Below are 13,819 nucleotides of genomic sequence, written 5' to 3' on the forward strand. Positions count from 1 at the left end.
TTGTATCAAATAACTCCGAACAACGATTTCCAAACATTATCCTTCGAAAAAAAGATAAAGGGATATCATCTGCAAACGGACAGGTACAATTCGTTTGAGGTTTAAAAGATAGGGGAATTATTCCCCTAAGTCTGCCAACACTCTTATCTCTCTTTCTGCATGTAAATTTGTTGCTGAAAAAGTGCCTTTAGGTAGACCCCCGGAAAAAGGACATCTGGAATTTCCTTTTTTATTCTGGAACGCATTTATTGTAAATAGATATTTTGAAATAAATTAATTATTTGATTGTCTTTTGTTTAGTTTATCCGACTGCTGATCATTTGTCTTGTTAACGGGAGGTAACTCATGTGACTTGACTGACAGAAATATAAATCATCGTAGCCTCTTAGTCCCAATTACACACAAATTTGCTTCTTTAAAAGGAAGCATGCGAGAGGTCTTTTTACACCTGTTGAAGATTTGTTAAATTGTTCAAATGACAGGAAAGTAAGAACTTCTTGTTAGTCGAATGACATCTGCGAACAAAAGCAACATATCGGCTATTTTCGTCAGTCTCTCAGATTAGGAATAATCGGCGAGGTGTCCAGCAAAATTTCCATTCACGGTTCATAAGGTCATAAAATATTGCTTGGCTATTGTGTTACGAAATTACTCTGTTTTAACGAAATCTGTCTAAAACACGTTTTCGCTGAAAATTACAATCATTTAGAACTCTATGCTTGTAAAGATTATGTCAAAGTGAAAGCATGTTTATAAAATCAATTAAATAAAACTATGCATCACAATTATTTACTAGCAAAAGCCTAAAAGCAAATTTATACTTAAACTACAACAACTAAACTCAACACCAGCCACTCTTCAACTACAATAAACTCAAAGAATCCCAAGAAAAAGCACATGCAGCTAGCTTTATTGATGTGCAAAAGTGGACTGGCGCGCGACCCACTTGCGGAAACCAGTCTGCACGGTTCCTTGCACGACCTGAATTCTGCGCGTGCTAAAATGCCTTAACAATGTTCAAATTGGCGTACAAGTATTTCAGATATACAAACTGTTGTGCAATACAAACATAAATACAAAAGTAAATGAATATACATCAATAGCATAACATTTGTTCAACATTGCATCTTACAAATTCGCAGTATATATAAATCTACAGATACTTAAAGTAATAATGAGGTTTGGGTCCGAAGCTTATAAATGCTTTATTTTTTTCAGTATTCTAGCTCCACTGAAAAACCTAATGAACGATGAACTTAATTGATTTTTATTAAAATTTAAAATCTGACCTTTTTCATGTTTTGCATGTTTTGATTTTGCATTCATTCGTCGCTAAAGAAAGAAGTTTTCAATATTTCATTAAAAAAACAGTGCAACTTAGTGAAGCATAAACTTGCAAAACGTTTATATATTTATACTTTTAATCTTATACAAGATTGATACAGTTACTTTTGATTAACTATTCTTTAAACTTGTCAACAGCAGAAAAAATAAATTCAGAAAATCCCCTTTATATAGCTCAACATTTCAACCTGTATAAATATAGACAAAGCAGTAAGGATTTTCATTCATAAAATCTAATATTTATTCTAAAAATTGGACTTTAAGTATGCGATCTCTAGTTGCGCAACTTTGCCATAATTAGAACAAGTGTGTCTGGGAAAGACCTCTACTGGCTACGTTATGATGAATGATCATATCTAAAAATAACTGAGCTGTGCCAATGACCTGAACTGTAAACAACCAAATTGTTTTACAACGAAATGAGTAAAAACATGTTGGCCAAATAAACTATCCAAAAAACAATACTCCTTTCCAAATGTAGCAGTATTGTAGCTATTATCAATGTTTACTGTCACTTATTTTTGAATTCGCTGTTCACAAAACAATAAACAATTTACTACAGTCGGTGTCAATTTCTCGTTTGAGTAAACTCGTATTTTGATGTGTAGCATGCGCATAACAATGTTTGTAGACTGGTTCTAATGAATTAAGGCTGTAAATGAGATTCATTAAACTCAATTTGATATGCAAAAATGGATGCCGCCAGCAATCAACCTAAACACAGCGGAAAGGTCTGATGACCTCTCGAATAACTATATTTAAACTAAACTTGTATTAAAATAAAAAAAAGATATTTATTTATAATTTTAGATAAAGTTTTAAATATTCTTCAGGTGAAATTAGTAATAACGCAGTATATATCACACGGAGTCTAATTTCTACAGAATAAATATATAGTTTGTGTGTAAATTGAAATTTTATTTCATCGAGTGTGCTTTGTTGTGAATTCCACGAAATACCCGTTGATTTAACATATTTATGCTCCTATTTGTGTTCATATTGACATGCTCCATAATTCTAAATTGCTCCAAATGTTTCATATATAACTATCTCGCTCCATATAGTTCAGGCGGGGAAACATTACTCTTTTGGTTTACTCCAACTCATGATTTTTTGGTGATAACAATTTTGGTATAAATTTGATTTGTATGTTTCTGGACATTATAGATTATAGTTAAGTAGTGATACAACCTAAAATGTAAACAAATAGAAAATAAAAGATGTGGATTTAAACGTTCGTTCTCTTTTTCTATTCTAATGTGTTAGAACAAAGAACCTATACAAAAGAACGACCTGCTAAGTCTTTAGGGCTCAAAAAATACAGTGAACAAGAAATCCAACTCGTAACATTTGGAAGTGACAAACCAAAGTTGATCAAAACTGCCTCAACAAAGTTGAACCTTAGTCTTAAGGATGGACAGAATTTGACGATAACAGCAATTATTGTACTGGCAGTATTCTGAGAAAGCCAGTTCAAATATCCGACAATAAAAACTTTGACGACTTAGTGAAGAACCTAACCTTAGCGGATACGGTTCCTTCAGAGATTCAAAATGACTTAGTTGAACTCCTTCTTGGATGATTATTATCTTGACATCATTTTAGGTCACAAGATAGAGGTCCAAAAGGGTTTATACTTGCTATCATCAAAACTTGGTTGGATTTTAACTTGTAGAACAGGTGAAACTGACAAAGATACCACTGATGTTAACATGCTGATTCTAACTCCTGGCAACAACATGTCAAAATCTGAAATATTTACAGACATTGATGATTCAATTCCGACCAAGCCTGACTCCAAGATTTTTTTGAACTTGAATAATTGGTTGACAGAAAACCCAAAAGTTTTTGAGTAACAAGGCCCAAAGGGAAAACTTTAGGGAAAAAATTGACGTTTTAAAAAAAAAAAGGTATTTTGGTTTCTGGGCCCCGGGGAGACCGGGGAAACCCCCAAAAATTTTTCCCGATAACCCTCCATTGCCCGCTGGACGCTTAAAATCGTTATCACAACCCCCTCAATGATAAAACCGAAGGTTTTTTAAAAAAATATTCTGGGCATACGGGTTTAATTAAAAAGAGGCTTTTAAAAGGTTGATAGGTTTTCAAAAAAGATTTGGTGTTCTTTTTTTAAATTGCCCCCATATCCCGTTTTAAAAACTGAAAAAATGCAAACCATAAAAAGGGGGGTTACGGGTGCCTCTGGTTAAAAAACCCCCAAATGAAAAAATGAGTTTTAAAAGAAATGCTTGTAGAGAGGACAAGGGTTTTAAATGAATTTTGTGGAACTCTTTTTACGATTTAGAAATTCCTACTATAGGGATTGTTTTTCTTTACATTTTTGAAGGGATTTCCCTTTTAAATTCGGTTTGCCCGAAAGGGAGAGGATTTACCATTTTTTTTGTTTTAAAATGTCAAAACAAACCCTTCATTTAAATCAAGAAAAGATGCCCAAAAATTTTGAAATTTTTTAGAGTAACTTTTGGTGTTATTTCTAGCCCTTTTTTATTAGGAGCAACCATTAATCATCATTTGGAGTGTTATTACACCGATATAGCAAATCAGTTAAAAAGATATATATATATATATATAAAAAATACAAAAAAAAACACAGTCCATGAGTTAACTTATTTTAATTATTTGCCAACCGGTTTCTCTTATGATCATCAGGGCAAATGTGACGTCGTCGCATAGTAACGATGACGTTTTTGTGTACACATGTGTACGCATAATCTAAAAATAGTACGTCATTATATAGTATTAAGTTTTGATTAAAAACATCAATAAAATAGCGTTCTTTAGATAACCTAGCTGAAACGTTTTTACTGTGAAATTTATAAAATGGTAAAATACAAAATTTCGGGTCTTTTTTAGAGCATTTATCTAAATGCTCACTTAAAGGTAATTGTCTGGTTGATGGGTCTCTTATCTGCTGAGCATGAACAGTTTTTCTGTTTCCTGAGTTTGTCACCTGTTTGGCCTATGTAAATCTCTCTCTCTCTCTCTCTCTCTCTCTCTATATATATATATATATATATATATATATATATATATATATATATATATATATATATATATATATATATATATATGAATAATGTGGTTACAGGAATCGAAAAAGTTGCTAAAGCAAAGTCGCTTTATGTTACTTCAAAGAAAATATTTCGGGATGCAAGTATGAATTTACGTGAATGGGCGTCAAATAGTGAAAAATTACTAAAAATATACCATCTGAAGATAAAGCAAATGGGAATGAAATAAAAGTGCTTGGTCTTACGTGGAACCCACACTCAGATTCCATTAGATTAAGACATCTTAATTTTCAAGATACGGAGAAAATAACAAAACGTGTTGTTCTTAAACAAATTTCATCCGTGTTTGATCCACTTGGACTCTATTCTCCAGTAACATTTAGAGGGAAGTTACTACTCCAGTCACTTTGGAAGAAACAGTTAGAATGGGATCAACATCTTGATGATGTTGACGAGAAAATTTGGAATGTATTTAGGAAGACATCAATTCTATTTCTCAGCATGAAATACAAAGGTGTATTGTACTAGGCGGGAATAAAACAAGAGAAAATGTTTTTTGTGTGTTTTTGTGATGCCTCCGGAAAAGCTTACGCAGCTACGATCTACTTGCTGCAAATCGGAGAAACTAAAAGAAAAATCGACTTGATATTTTCAAAGACTCGTCTTGCTCCAATAGCATCTATTAGCATTCCGCGACTAGAACATATGGCAGTACTAATAGGAGTTAGGTGTCTTAATTTCGTGCGTGGACAATTACAAACTCCAATACATGAAACTCATTTGTTTACAGATTTGTTGAGTCAAATAGAAACCCGGCCGATCTTGCAAGTCGAGGTTGTTCAATTGAAAAACTACTCAAGCATGAACTTTTGTGGCACGGACCTGAATGGTTATCTAAAAATATTTCTGAATGGCCGGTAGATAGAAACGATAGGACAGAAAAGGAGTTTGTTTCGAAACAGTTTGAAGCAGAAGCTAAATCAACAAAAGTGTGTGAAAATGCAAGTGTGTCTGCTAAAATAAAAGGAGCAAACCAGCACGATTTCCCACTAGCTGCTCCATTTGGAATCGATTATCAGCGTTACTCAACTGTGACAAAATTATTGCGAGTGACTACCTTAGTTAAGCGTTTTCTTAGAAAACTAAAGGGTGAAAAGTTTGATTCAAGCAGTATCACGTCATCAGAACTTAGTGAAGCTGAAAAAATTTGGATTTCGTATGTGCAACACAAAGCTTTTGGTGATGTGTTTGAGTCGCTTCAAATAAATAAAAGGTGCAATCTACAGATTCAACTTGGAGTTTACATTGATGATGATGGATTGTTGAGATGTAAAGGGCGTCTGGAAAATTCATCATTAACTGGAGTCAGCGAGAGTTGCATTACTTTTACCTCGGAATGACCGGTTTACTGAGTTGGTCATAGAAAATGAGCACAAACATTGGCTGCATTAGAGTGGTTAACGCTTCGGACTAGTGATCTTATAATCGCTAGCCTCATGGGTTCAAACCCTGACAGGGGCAAGTCGTTGTTTCCTTGAGCCAGAAACTTAACACTTATTGCTCAGTACTGGTTGGTTCCAGGAACGGATTTGAAAGTGTGTTTATAAGCTTATAGCTTCCTACACAATCGAACTAAATAAATTCTGTATAAACCAAACATTTGCTACATAGTGGTGTTTCTTTCTCAGAAGTTGAGTAGGATCAGGTACAGATATTGGGTTCCACATGGAAGGGCAACTGTACGAAAAATAATAAACATGTGTTTACTTTGTCGTCGACATGATGGTGGAGCATACAAGATGCCACCTGTTTCAAAATCTACTCCATTTACATATGTGGGTCTCGACTACTAAGGCCTACTTTAAATCAAAGAAAATAAAACGATCGATAAAGTATGTGTATGTTATTCACATGTATGTACATCTCGAAATGATGCCAAACATGTAAACTATCTCATTCTTGAATTGTTTACGACGATTCATTGCTTGCAGAGGATTTCCGTCTGAAGTTATTAGAGATAATGCTTTGCACTTCAAATTAGCCAGCCAAACAACAGAAATTGTTTGGAGTGATATTGTGCAGAGTGAGGATATTTTTACTTACAGTTCTAATACAGGCATAAAATGGCGATTCATCACTGAAAGAGCCCCATGGATGGGCGGGTTCTATGAGAGATTAGTTGGTTTAACCAAACGCTCACTTCGAAAGGCAATTGGTAAAATGTTGATGATACAGATCAACTCCAAACAATACTGAAAGAAACGGAAGCAGTTGTGAATTTCCGCCCGTTGGTTTACGTCGGAGACGATATAAATTCTAACCTTACAATTACACCCGCGCACTCACATGCCTCAATCCTAAAACTGGAATTTCCGAATGTGAGCTATCTCAAAGTGACCCAGATTTTAAAGTATGTGATAGTTCTGCTGACAAATTGCTTCAAATCTGGAAAAAGGGGCAAAAATTACTTGTTACTTTCTGGAAAATATGCGTGATGAATATTTGTCCAGTCTTCGGGAAAGAACACAAACATTACTGAAACAAGGGAAGTACAAAACAAAATATACTGCTTGTGTTGGTGACATAGTTTTAATCAAAGACAATATTCCGAGAGGAAGTTGGAGGTTAGGTAAGACAAGTGAGCTTATCAATAGTGCAGATGGAGTTACTTGATCTGCAAAGGTTCAGACAGCATCTGGAAAAGTTTAAGGTAGACCATTATGTCTACTGTATCCCATCAAAACAGCGAAAGTGATTAATCCCGCAGAATCTGGTCATGTGAAGGACCAACATGATCATATGTCACCGAAAAAAAGGTGCAAAAGGCTGCAAATGTTGCAAAACAGCGTATTAAGGACTGTTTAAACGATATGTTACTAGTATAGAACCGCTTGTGTTGGAGTTAATACTTAATATATGATGTACAGTAGAGTACTAGGTGTGATAGATATGTGTATATCATAAGAATTTAATGTCTTTTTATGTGTCTAATTATATTTTTGAGTTGGAATTACTGCAAAACTACAACAACCTAATATGTAAACGCCTTTTTCATTGTTTGATTTTTTTTGGCGCGAAAGTTGGAGCAATACTGTAGAAGAAACCCTTTCCATGAGTTACACGTTTACGGTAGGTACATTTTTGGCGTGAAAATCCGAGCAAATAGTGTAAAGTAAACATGCGTTGGCGCGAAAGTTAGAGCAATAATGTAGAAGAAACTCTGTCCATGAAATGCACGTGCTAAGCAAGAATTTTGTGACAAAGATATTTATCGCTCATTTATAGTTGTGGGATATCATTTCGTATGTTAAAAAATGTACGAGTATGATACTTGCACAAAAAAGTATACGTTGAAACGAAACTTGATCAGACATATAAAGAGAAACACGTCGTTGCACTACAATAGTTTTAATGTTCGAAACTTGGATGCAACGGGAATACTATTAGAAGGGACTATCTTGGAAAACATTTAATAAAACTACATGGAGTTGCACATGAAGCAAAGGAATTATCGTACAGTACACCGATGCCAAAAAATGTGACAAGACCGGATTTATCTAGTGGAGTACAAATGCCTTGTCACTCTAGTGAATCTGAAAATTTCGTATTCATGTCTAAAAAGCATAATGATGCGGAACATACCATTCCTTATAGTAGTGTTGAAGATGTAAGCAGCGGTAAGCTACCTGATTCATTTCAACCTTCAAGTATATCTAGAGTTACGACTTGTACTGCCACTTATAGCGACTTAGAAGATGTCAGTAGTGCCGATATTTCAGAATAGAAAAAAGTAGTCATCAAGTAAATGATTACATCGATGATATAAAGGATGTTGAGCTAGAACCGCTACAATATATCAAAATAGATGAACTGTAATTAAGCAAGACCAGAAACGAAAACAAAAATGCAGTTGTAGATTTTGACACAGATGTTCAGGATATAATTGACAATGATAGATTTTCGTGTGTAGATGAAAGTGAATTATCTGAAAAAGTAATGTGTCAAAATGAAAGTGAAATACACATTTGAAAAACAAAAGCTTTCTCAGGGAAAAAAGATGATGGACAAACCACTGATGAGGGAAACAAGTTCATTGGGAAAAAAGTGACACATGTGGTGAATTAGAAAAAAAGTCAAATTAGTGTATCTTCTAAAAAGTCAAATTAGTGTATCTGCTAAAGAAGAGGAAGAAAGTATCAATACTAAAGAAAGTATTCGTGACAAAAAGGAAAAAATGATCATGGAAGAAAATATAAGTGTTCAAAGTGAAGATGTAAGTAATGAGTTTAATGAAGAAGCAGAAATTGAAACAGCAAAAAATGATGAAAGTTTAAGTGAAAAGGAAATGTTAACTGATGATAGTAAAGTAAATACGCAGTATACCCGGATGTGTAATCAGTGAAAGTGCTAAAAGTGAGAATTCATCTACAGACGGAAATTTTGAAAGTGTTGAGCATGATACTAGTGGATTAAGTTATAATGGAGTGTGTTATGAAAAAATCAACTATGATTCAGAACCCATAGAAATATCTGATGAGGAACAAGAATTAGAGAGACGTACACTTCGTACGGAAGTAGAGGTATGGACACGAACAGGCATACGTTACAAAACATATCGAGGGAAGAACCACTATTCTCTACGGTACGCTTTGAAGACGATTATTATCGTTATCAGATGAAAAAATAAACTGAAACATTTGATGCAAAAGAAGGTACATAATTTGAGCACAGGTAGTGTCACATGAAATTTCAGACAATATCAAGTTGAGATATGTTTTAAAAATTTAACTGTTAAACATGATATGTAAATTTATGATTTGTTTTGAAATTAAGACTGCAAAAACGTATATGCCTAACAAAGAATGTGTTTTCTTATCGGCTTGTATGATGCATTTATTTTGAATATGTAATTCTTGTAAGAGCTGTGTGGTGCATTATTTGATTTATAAAATGTAGTTCATGTATCATAGTATTTTGGTTTAAAATATTGAAGATACTTTATTAGATGTAAAAAAATGTAAAAAACATAATTGCTATTTGCATTCAGTATTGAATAGTTTGTTATTTTTTATTATTTTTTGTCGCTCGGAGTGTCGTGAATTCCATGATATACTCGTTGATTTAACATATTTATGCTCCTATTTGTGTTCATATTGACATGCTCCTTAATTCTAAATTGCTCCAAATGTTTCTTATGTAACTATCTCGCTCCATATAGTTAAGGCGGGAACATTACTCTTTTGGTTTACTCAATATCATGATTTTCATACCTTTTTGGTGATATCAATTTTGGTATAAATATAAGCTCTGATTTTTATGTTTCTGGACATTATAGATTATAGTTAAATAGTGATATAACCTTAAATGTGAACAAATAGAAAATAAAAGATGTGGATTTAAACGTTCGTTCTCTTCTTCATTTTTTACATCTAATATAGTATCTTTTAATGTGGTGGACAATTAAAAGTGTAAAAGTGTAAAAAGGTTTTTTGAAAACTCTTCGACATGCTTTAAAAACAGTATTCTCACAAGTGGCGTAGTTTTAAATGTTCACGAGTTGCAATAAAATTACATCTTACACAACAAACAAATTTTCTTTTTATTTTCGGCTTAGAAACAAGTTAAAACGAAATTTCCTTAATATTGACGTTAAAATTAAAATCTGTTTTCCCCATTGAGAGCCTCATTTAGTCGAATTCTCATTAAATAAAAGGAAGTCTTGGGTGAAAAAAAATAAGTTTGACAATCAACGTTAAATGGCGGGGATATCATTCTATTTTTATTGAAAAAAAATATGAATGATCGCTTGCTTTGATAATAAAAACAAACAATTCTAGTGGGAGAAAAAAAATTCCAACCATCCATCTATATTTCTGTTACTTACTGCGTATTTATATTAGACCTGGCTCTGTTAAATGTAAGTGGCCGTCATTTTTAAAAGTTGTGTATTTCACGGTGTTTGATTCAGAGGGATATCATTTGGGTTTGTTAGTTATACAACTTTTTAAAAGAGAGAAAACTTATTTGAAGATTGACACAGACAAGAAACAAGTGTTGATAGATGAGTAAACATTCAAAAAGCGGCTAAGAAATTGGAAAACTTGGAATGCTGCCTAATGAACACTGGGTTGTTTACTTATTCTTCGGGCTGATGACTGTCATTGCTTTTCAAGTTTTCATAAAGCATTAGGCAGTAATTGCTCGAAGGATACTTAAATATGCCCAAATGACATCAAAAGCTGTTTTGCAGGTGAAAGGAATGTATTTTTCAGACTGTAGAAATAAAACAAAAAAATAAGAGACGCTATTTGGTGATAATAATTTGAATTAATAGAAGTAAGATTTCTTCTTTTTATTACTTTTGACATTTACGTTATTTATCAATTTCAGCTTTGCTTTTCTCTAAACAGCCTGAGTTTGTCGGAATTGTCAGCAAAAATAAAATTGAGGTAGCACATGGGAAAAATCGTTAAAAGCAGTTTTGTCATTAAAAAGTGTGAAATTATATTTTGATATGAATTTATTTTTACGGATAAATCAGTTATCCATTGCAGACATAAAACACTGTTAAACAGGTAAATTGCAAACTGTGAAACGGGTGTCCTTTTGATCAAATAGACCCCAAAGTTTTCACAGTTAATTGGCGGTAATCGTTGACACGTGTCACACAAACATATGAATACATGGTCAAGTTAAAGGTCAAGGGTAAAATTTACGATTGTTATTGATATTTGAAAGTAATAACAAAAAAAATATTTCTATTTTTTTGAATATTCGTATTTGTGTTTCAATGTTCGAATATTCGGTAGTATTTCGAATATTCGAATATAATTTACGGCTCTTAAAAACCTTATTAGGTTTCAATTACAATTTGTGTTTTCTTAATACAATCCATGAACAGGCTTTGGAACATGTTTAATTTTATTGATTTGGGTTTTCGTTAGGGATTCTGTTTTGCTTTAGATTTACAAAGTGTGTACAAAATTTTAAAAAAGCACTGAACTAATGAGTTAACGTTTTAGTTCCCTCCAAAGTTATAGCTTCTTAAAAACGCAACTGTATTTCAGAAAATTATACATTGCACAATAACAACAACTATAAATAATTTCAACGGTATCGTTGTGCTTTCATCTATCAATCAATCGTGTCAATATATGAAAAACCGTGAGAAATAAGTTTGATTTTTACAGTTTGCTTTAAACAACTCAAATTGATAAGTGTCTTTATATGAAGTTTCTTATAGCCAAGTTTATTGTATAAACAAATATGACTGCAACAAATAATTTTATAAAAGGGAGATAATCAGGACCTACCAAAAGTGATCTTATAACCGAGTGCACACTTTATCTGACTTTGCCTTAAGTGATGACTACTGCATTCAGTTCCAACAGGACATGCATTGGAATAATAATTATTAAATAATTATGTTTTATATAGAAATCTACTTCAGGAGTCATCTAGACACTTTCACCAAAGTCTTTATATTCTTCACGCCAAACTTCTGAATATAGTCTTATTCTTCAAGCCTAAATGTCATCGGGAATAGATTTCTCTTAAAATATTTGTTATTTCCCCATTGATCTTCAAGTGATTATATTTTGTGTTACAATGCATTATATAAGCGAGTTTATGTACGGTGCATAATGAAATGCATTACAAATCTTTTGCCCGTCTGCATTGTCCCTGATTAAGAAATTGTCCAACATTTTCGTATGTTTTTTTAAAACTATTTATGTTATTTAATCTACGGCATATTTCACAATTCCTGTTAACTGGCCATCGTAAACTAATAAAACGATTTTTTTGTCTAAGATAATTCTCATATATTTTTCTATCATTGGATACTTTAAAAAGGTATTTTACAAGGCTTGACACGTTTTTAAAGTCAGCTGTATTAATGAACGTTTCTTTTGGTATTAAATTGCTGTAGTCCGCACCTCCTCGTACAAGAATTATCCAATTGTGATTATAATTTTGAAAGAATTTTTCTGAAATATAATCAATACAAAAAGAGTTTTCAAATGCTAGAAAGAATTTATATCTTGGAATCATTAATTCAAGATCCTTTCGGCTTCTCATTAGGCCATCAGAACTACAACCACCATATATATCGATGTCAAATCCATGTCTAATCATTTTATTTACGTATAATCTTCTTTCACTAGAAACTTGACAATGACTGACAATCCAAAGAGCATTTTTGTCTTTTGATTCGTAGATTACATCATAATTTAGATGATTTTCAGATGTTTGGAGCATTAAACAACCGTAGGGATTTGGTATATCTGAATCTAGTCTGTATAGCATGGACCAATTAAATGTATTTCTCCATGACGATAACATAAAGTCCCTATTGTAATAATGTTCTGGTGGTTCATTTGATGTGAAAATCCAAATTTGATTAGGATTTCTTTGTTGATCTGTTAGAGGTGGTATATCTCCCATTCTCTTATTTCGTAAACCAATATAAAATATAAGCGCATCTGCAGAATGGACGTATTTGACATCCTTTGTAAACATACAATTTCTAAAATCGCAGTTTTTATAATAAAGATCCGTCTTTAAATAATTGTTCTTATACTCTGGCAGATTGTAAAACATGATAACCTTTTTAGTATGTGTTTCGAATTGATCATTTGACAATTTAAACACATCTTTCTCAAAATATAGACAATCTAATTGTTGCACAATTTTGTCCTTTTTTATCAATTCAGATTGACTAAGATTTATTTCCACTGGTTTATTTCGTAGATTCTTTTCTAAAACAAATCTTCCTATAAGAAAATTACTAAAACTTATACATATGAAAACAGAAACACAATTTCGGTAATGCCACCTCATTTTGTTACTATCAAATATTCAATGTATACATTTATCATAAAAAAAATTGTTCAATAGATAGTTGAAGATCTTTTGTCTATAGTATTGTCCTGCCTTCAGAAATGTTAGTATGTATCAAATCACAAAATATTGATTATATGTGTTCTGATGATACATGTAGTTTTTCTTATAACATTATAAATGTTGATTCGTTCGGTTTCAACATGTTTTTGGTGTTGAAGTTTTCAGTTTAATTTTGTTATATAGTATATAATATATTCATTAAAACCAAATCTAATTTTATTCGTGTTTGTGCCAGTTTTGATAATGGCTTTCCTACACTTACGCATTACATTCATACATGTCTTTAAAGATATTTGATCTCTAATGAGGTTAACGTAATAATAGAATCTTCTAAAAACACATTGATTTTAGTTTAATCAGAAACACATTGTCACAAAACCAGGTATTCGAATCAGGTTCTGACAAACCGTCCCAAATAAAACTATATGGAACAAACTGAAAATCACGTACTACTTTTAAAATCTTTCTTCAAACGTTCTGAACTATGTAAGTACAAATATTTAAGTTGACATTGCATCTCTTGGGCTTTTGTCCGTTAAGTT

General features: G+C 32.5%; 1 protein-coding gene across 1 annotated transcript; it reads right to left on the minus strand.

The window, feature by feature from the left end:
- Positions 1–11,220: 11,220 nt before the first annotated feature.
- On the minus strand, positions 11,221–13,512 carry LOC132719764 (alpha-(1,3)-fucosyltransferase C-like). Its single transcript, XM_060703616.1, has one exon. It carries the CDS (start codon positions 13,212–13,214, stop codon positions 12,027–12,029), a length of 1,188 nt encoding a protein of 395 aa, XP_060559599.1. The 5' UTR covers positions 13,215–13,512; the 3' UTR covers positions 11,221–12,026.
- Positions 13,513–13,819: the final 307 nt, after the last annotated feature.

The sequence above is a fragment of the Ruditapes philippinarum genome, unplaced genomic scaffold (assembly GCF_026571515.1).
Source record: "Ruditapes philippinarum isolate M1 unplaced genomic scaffold, ASM2657151v2 ctg20336_1_1_1_1, whole genome shotgun sequence".
Lineage (NCBI taxonomy): Eukaryota > Metazoa > Mollusca > Bivalvia > Venerida > Veneridae > Ruditapes > Ruditapes philippinarum.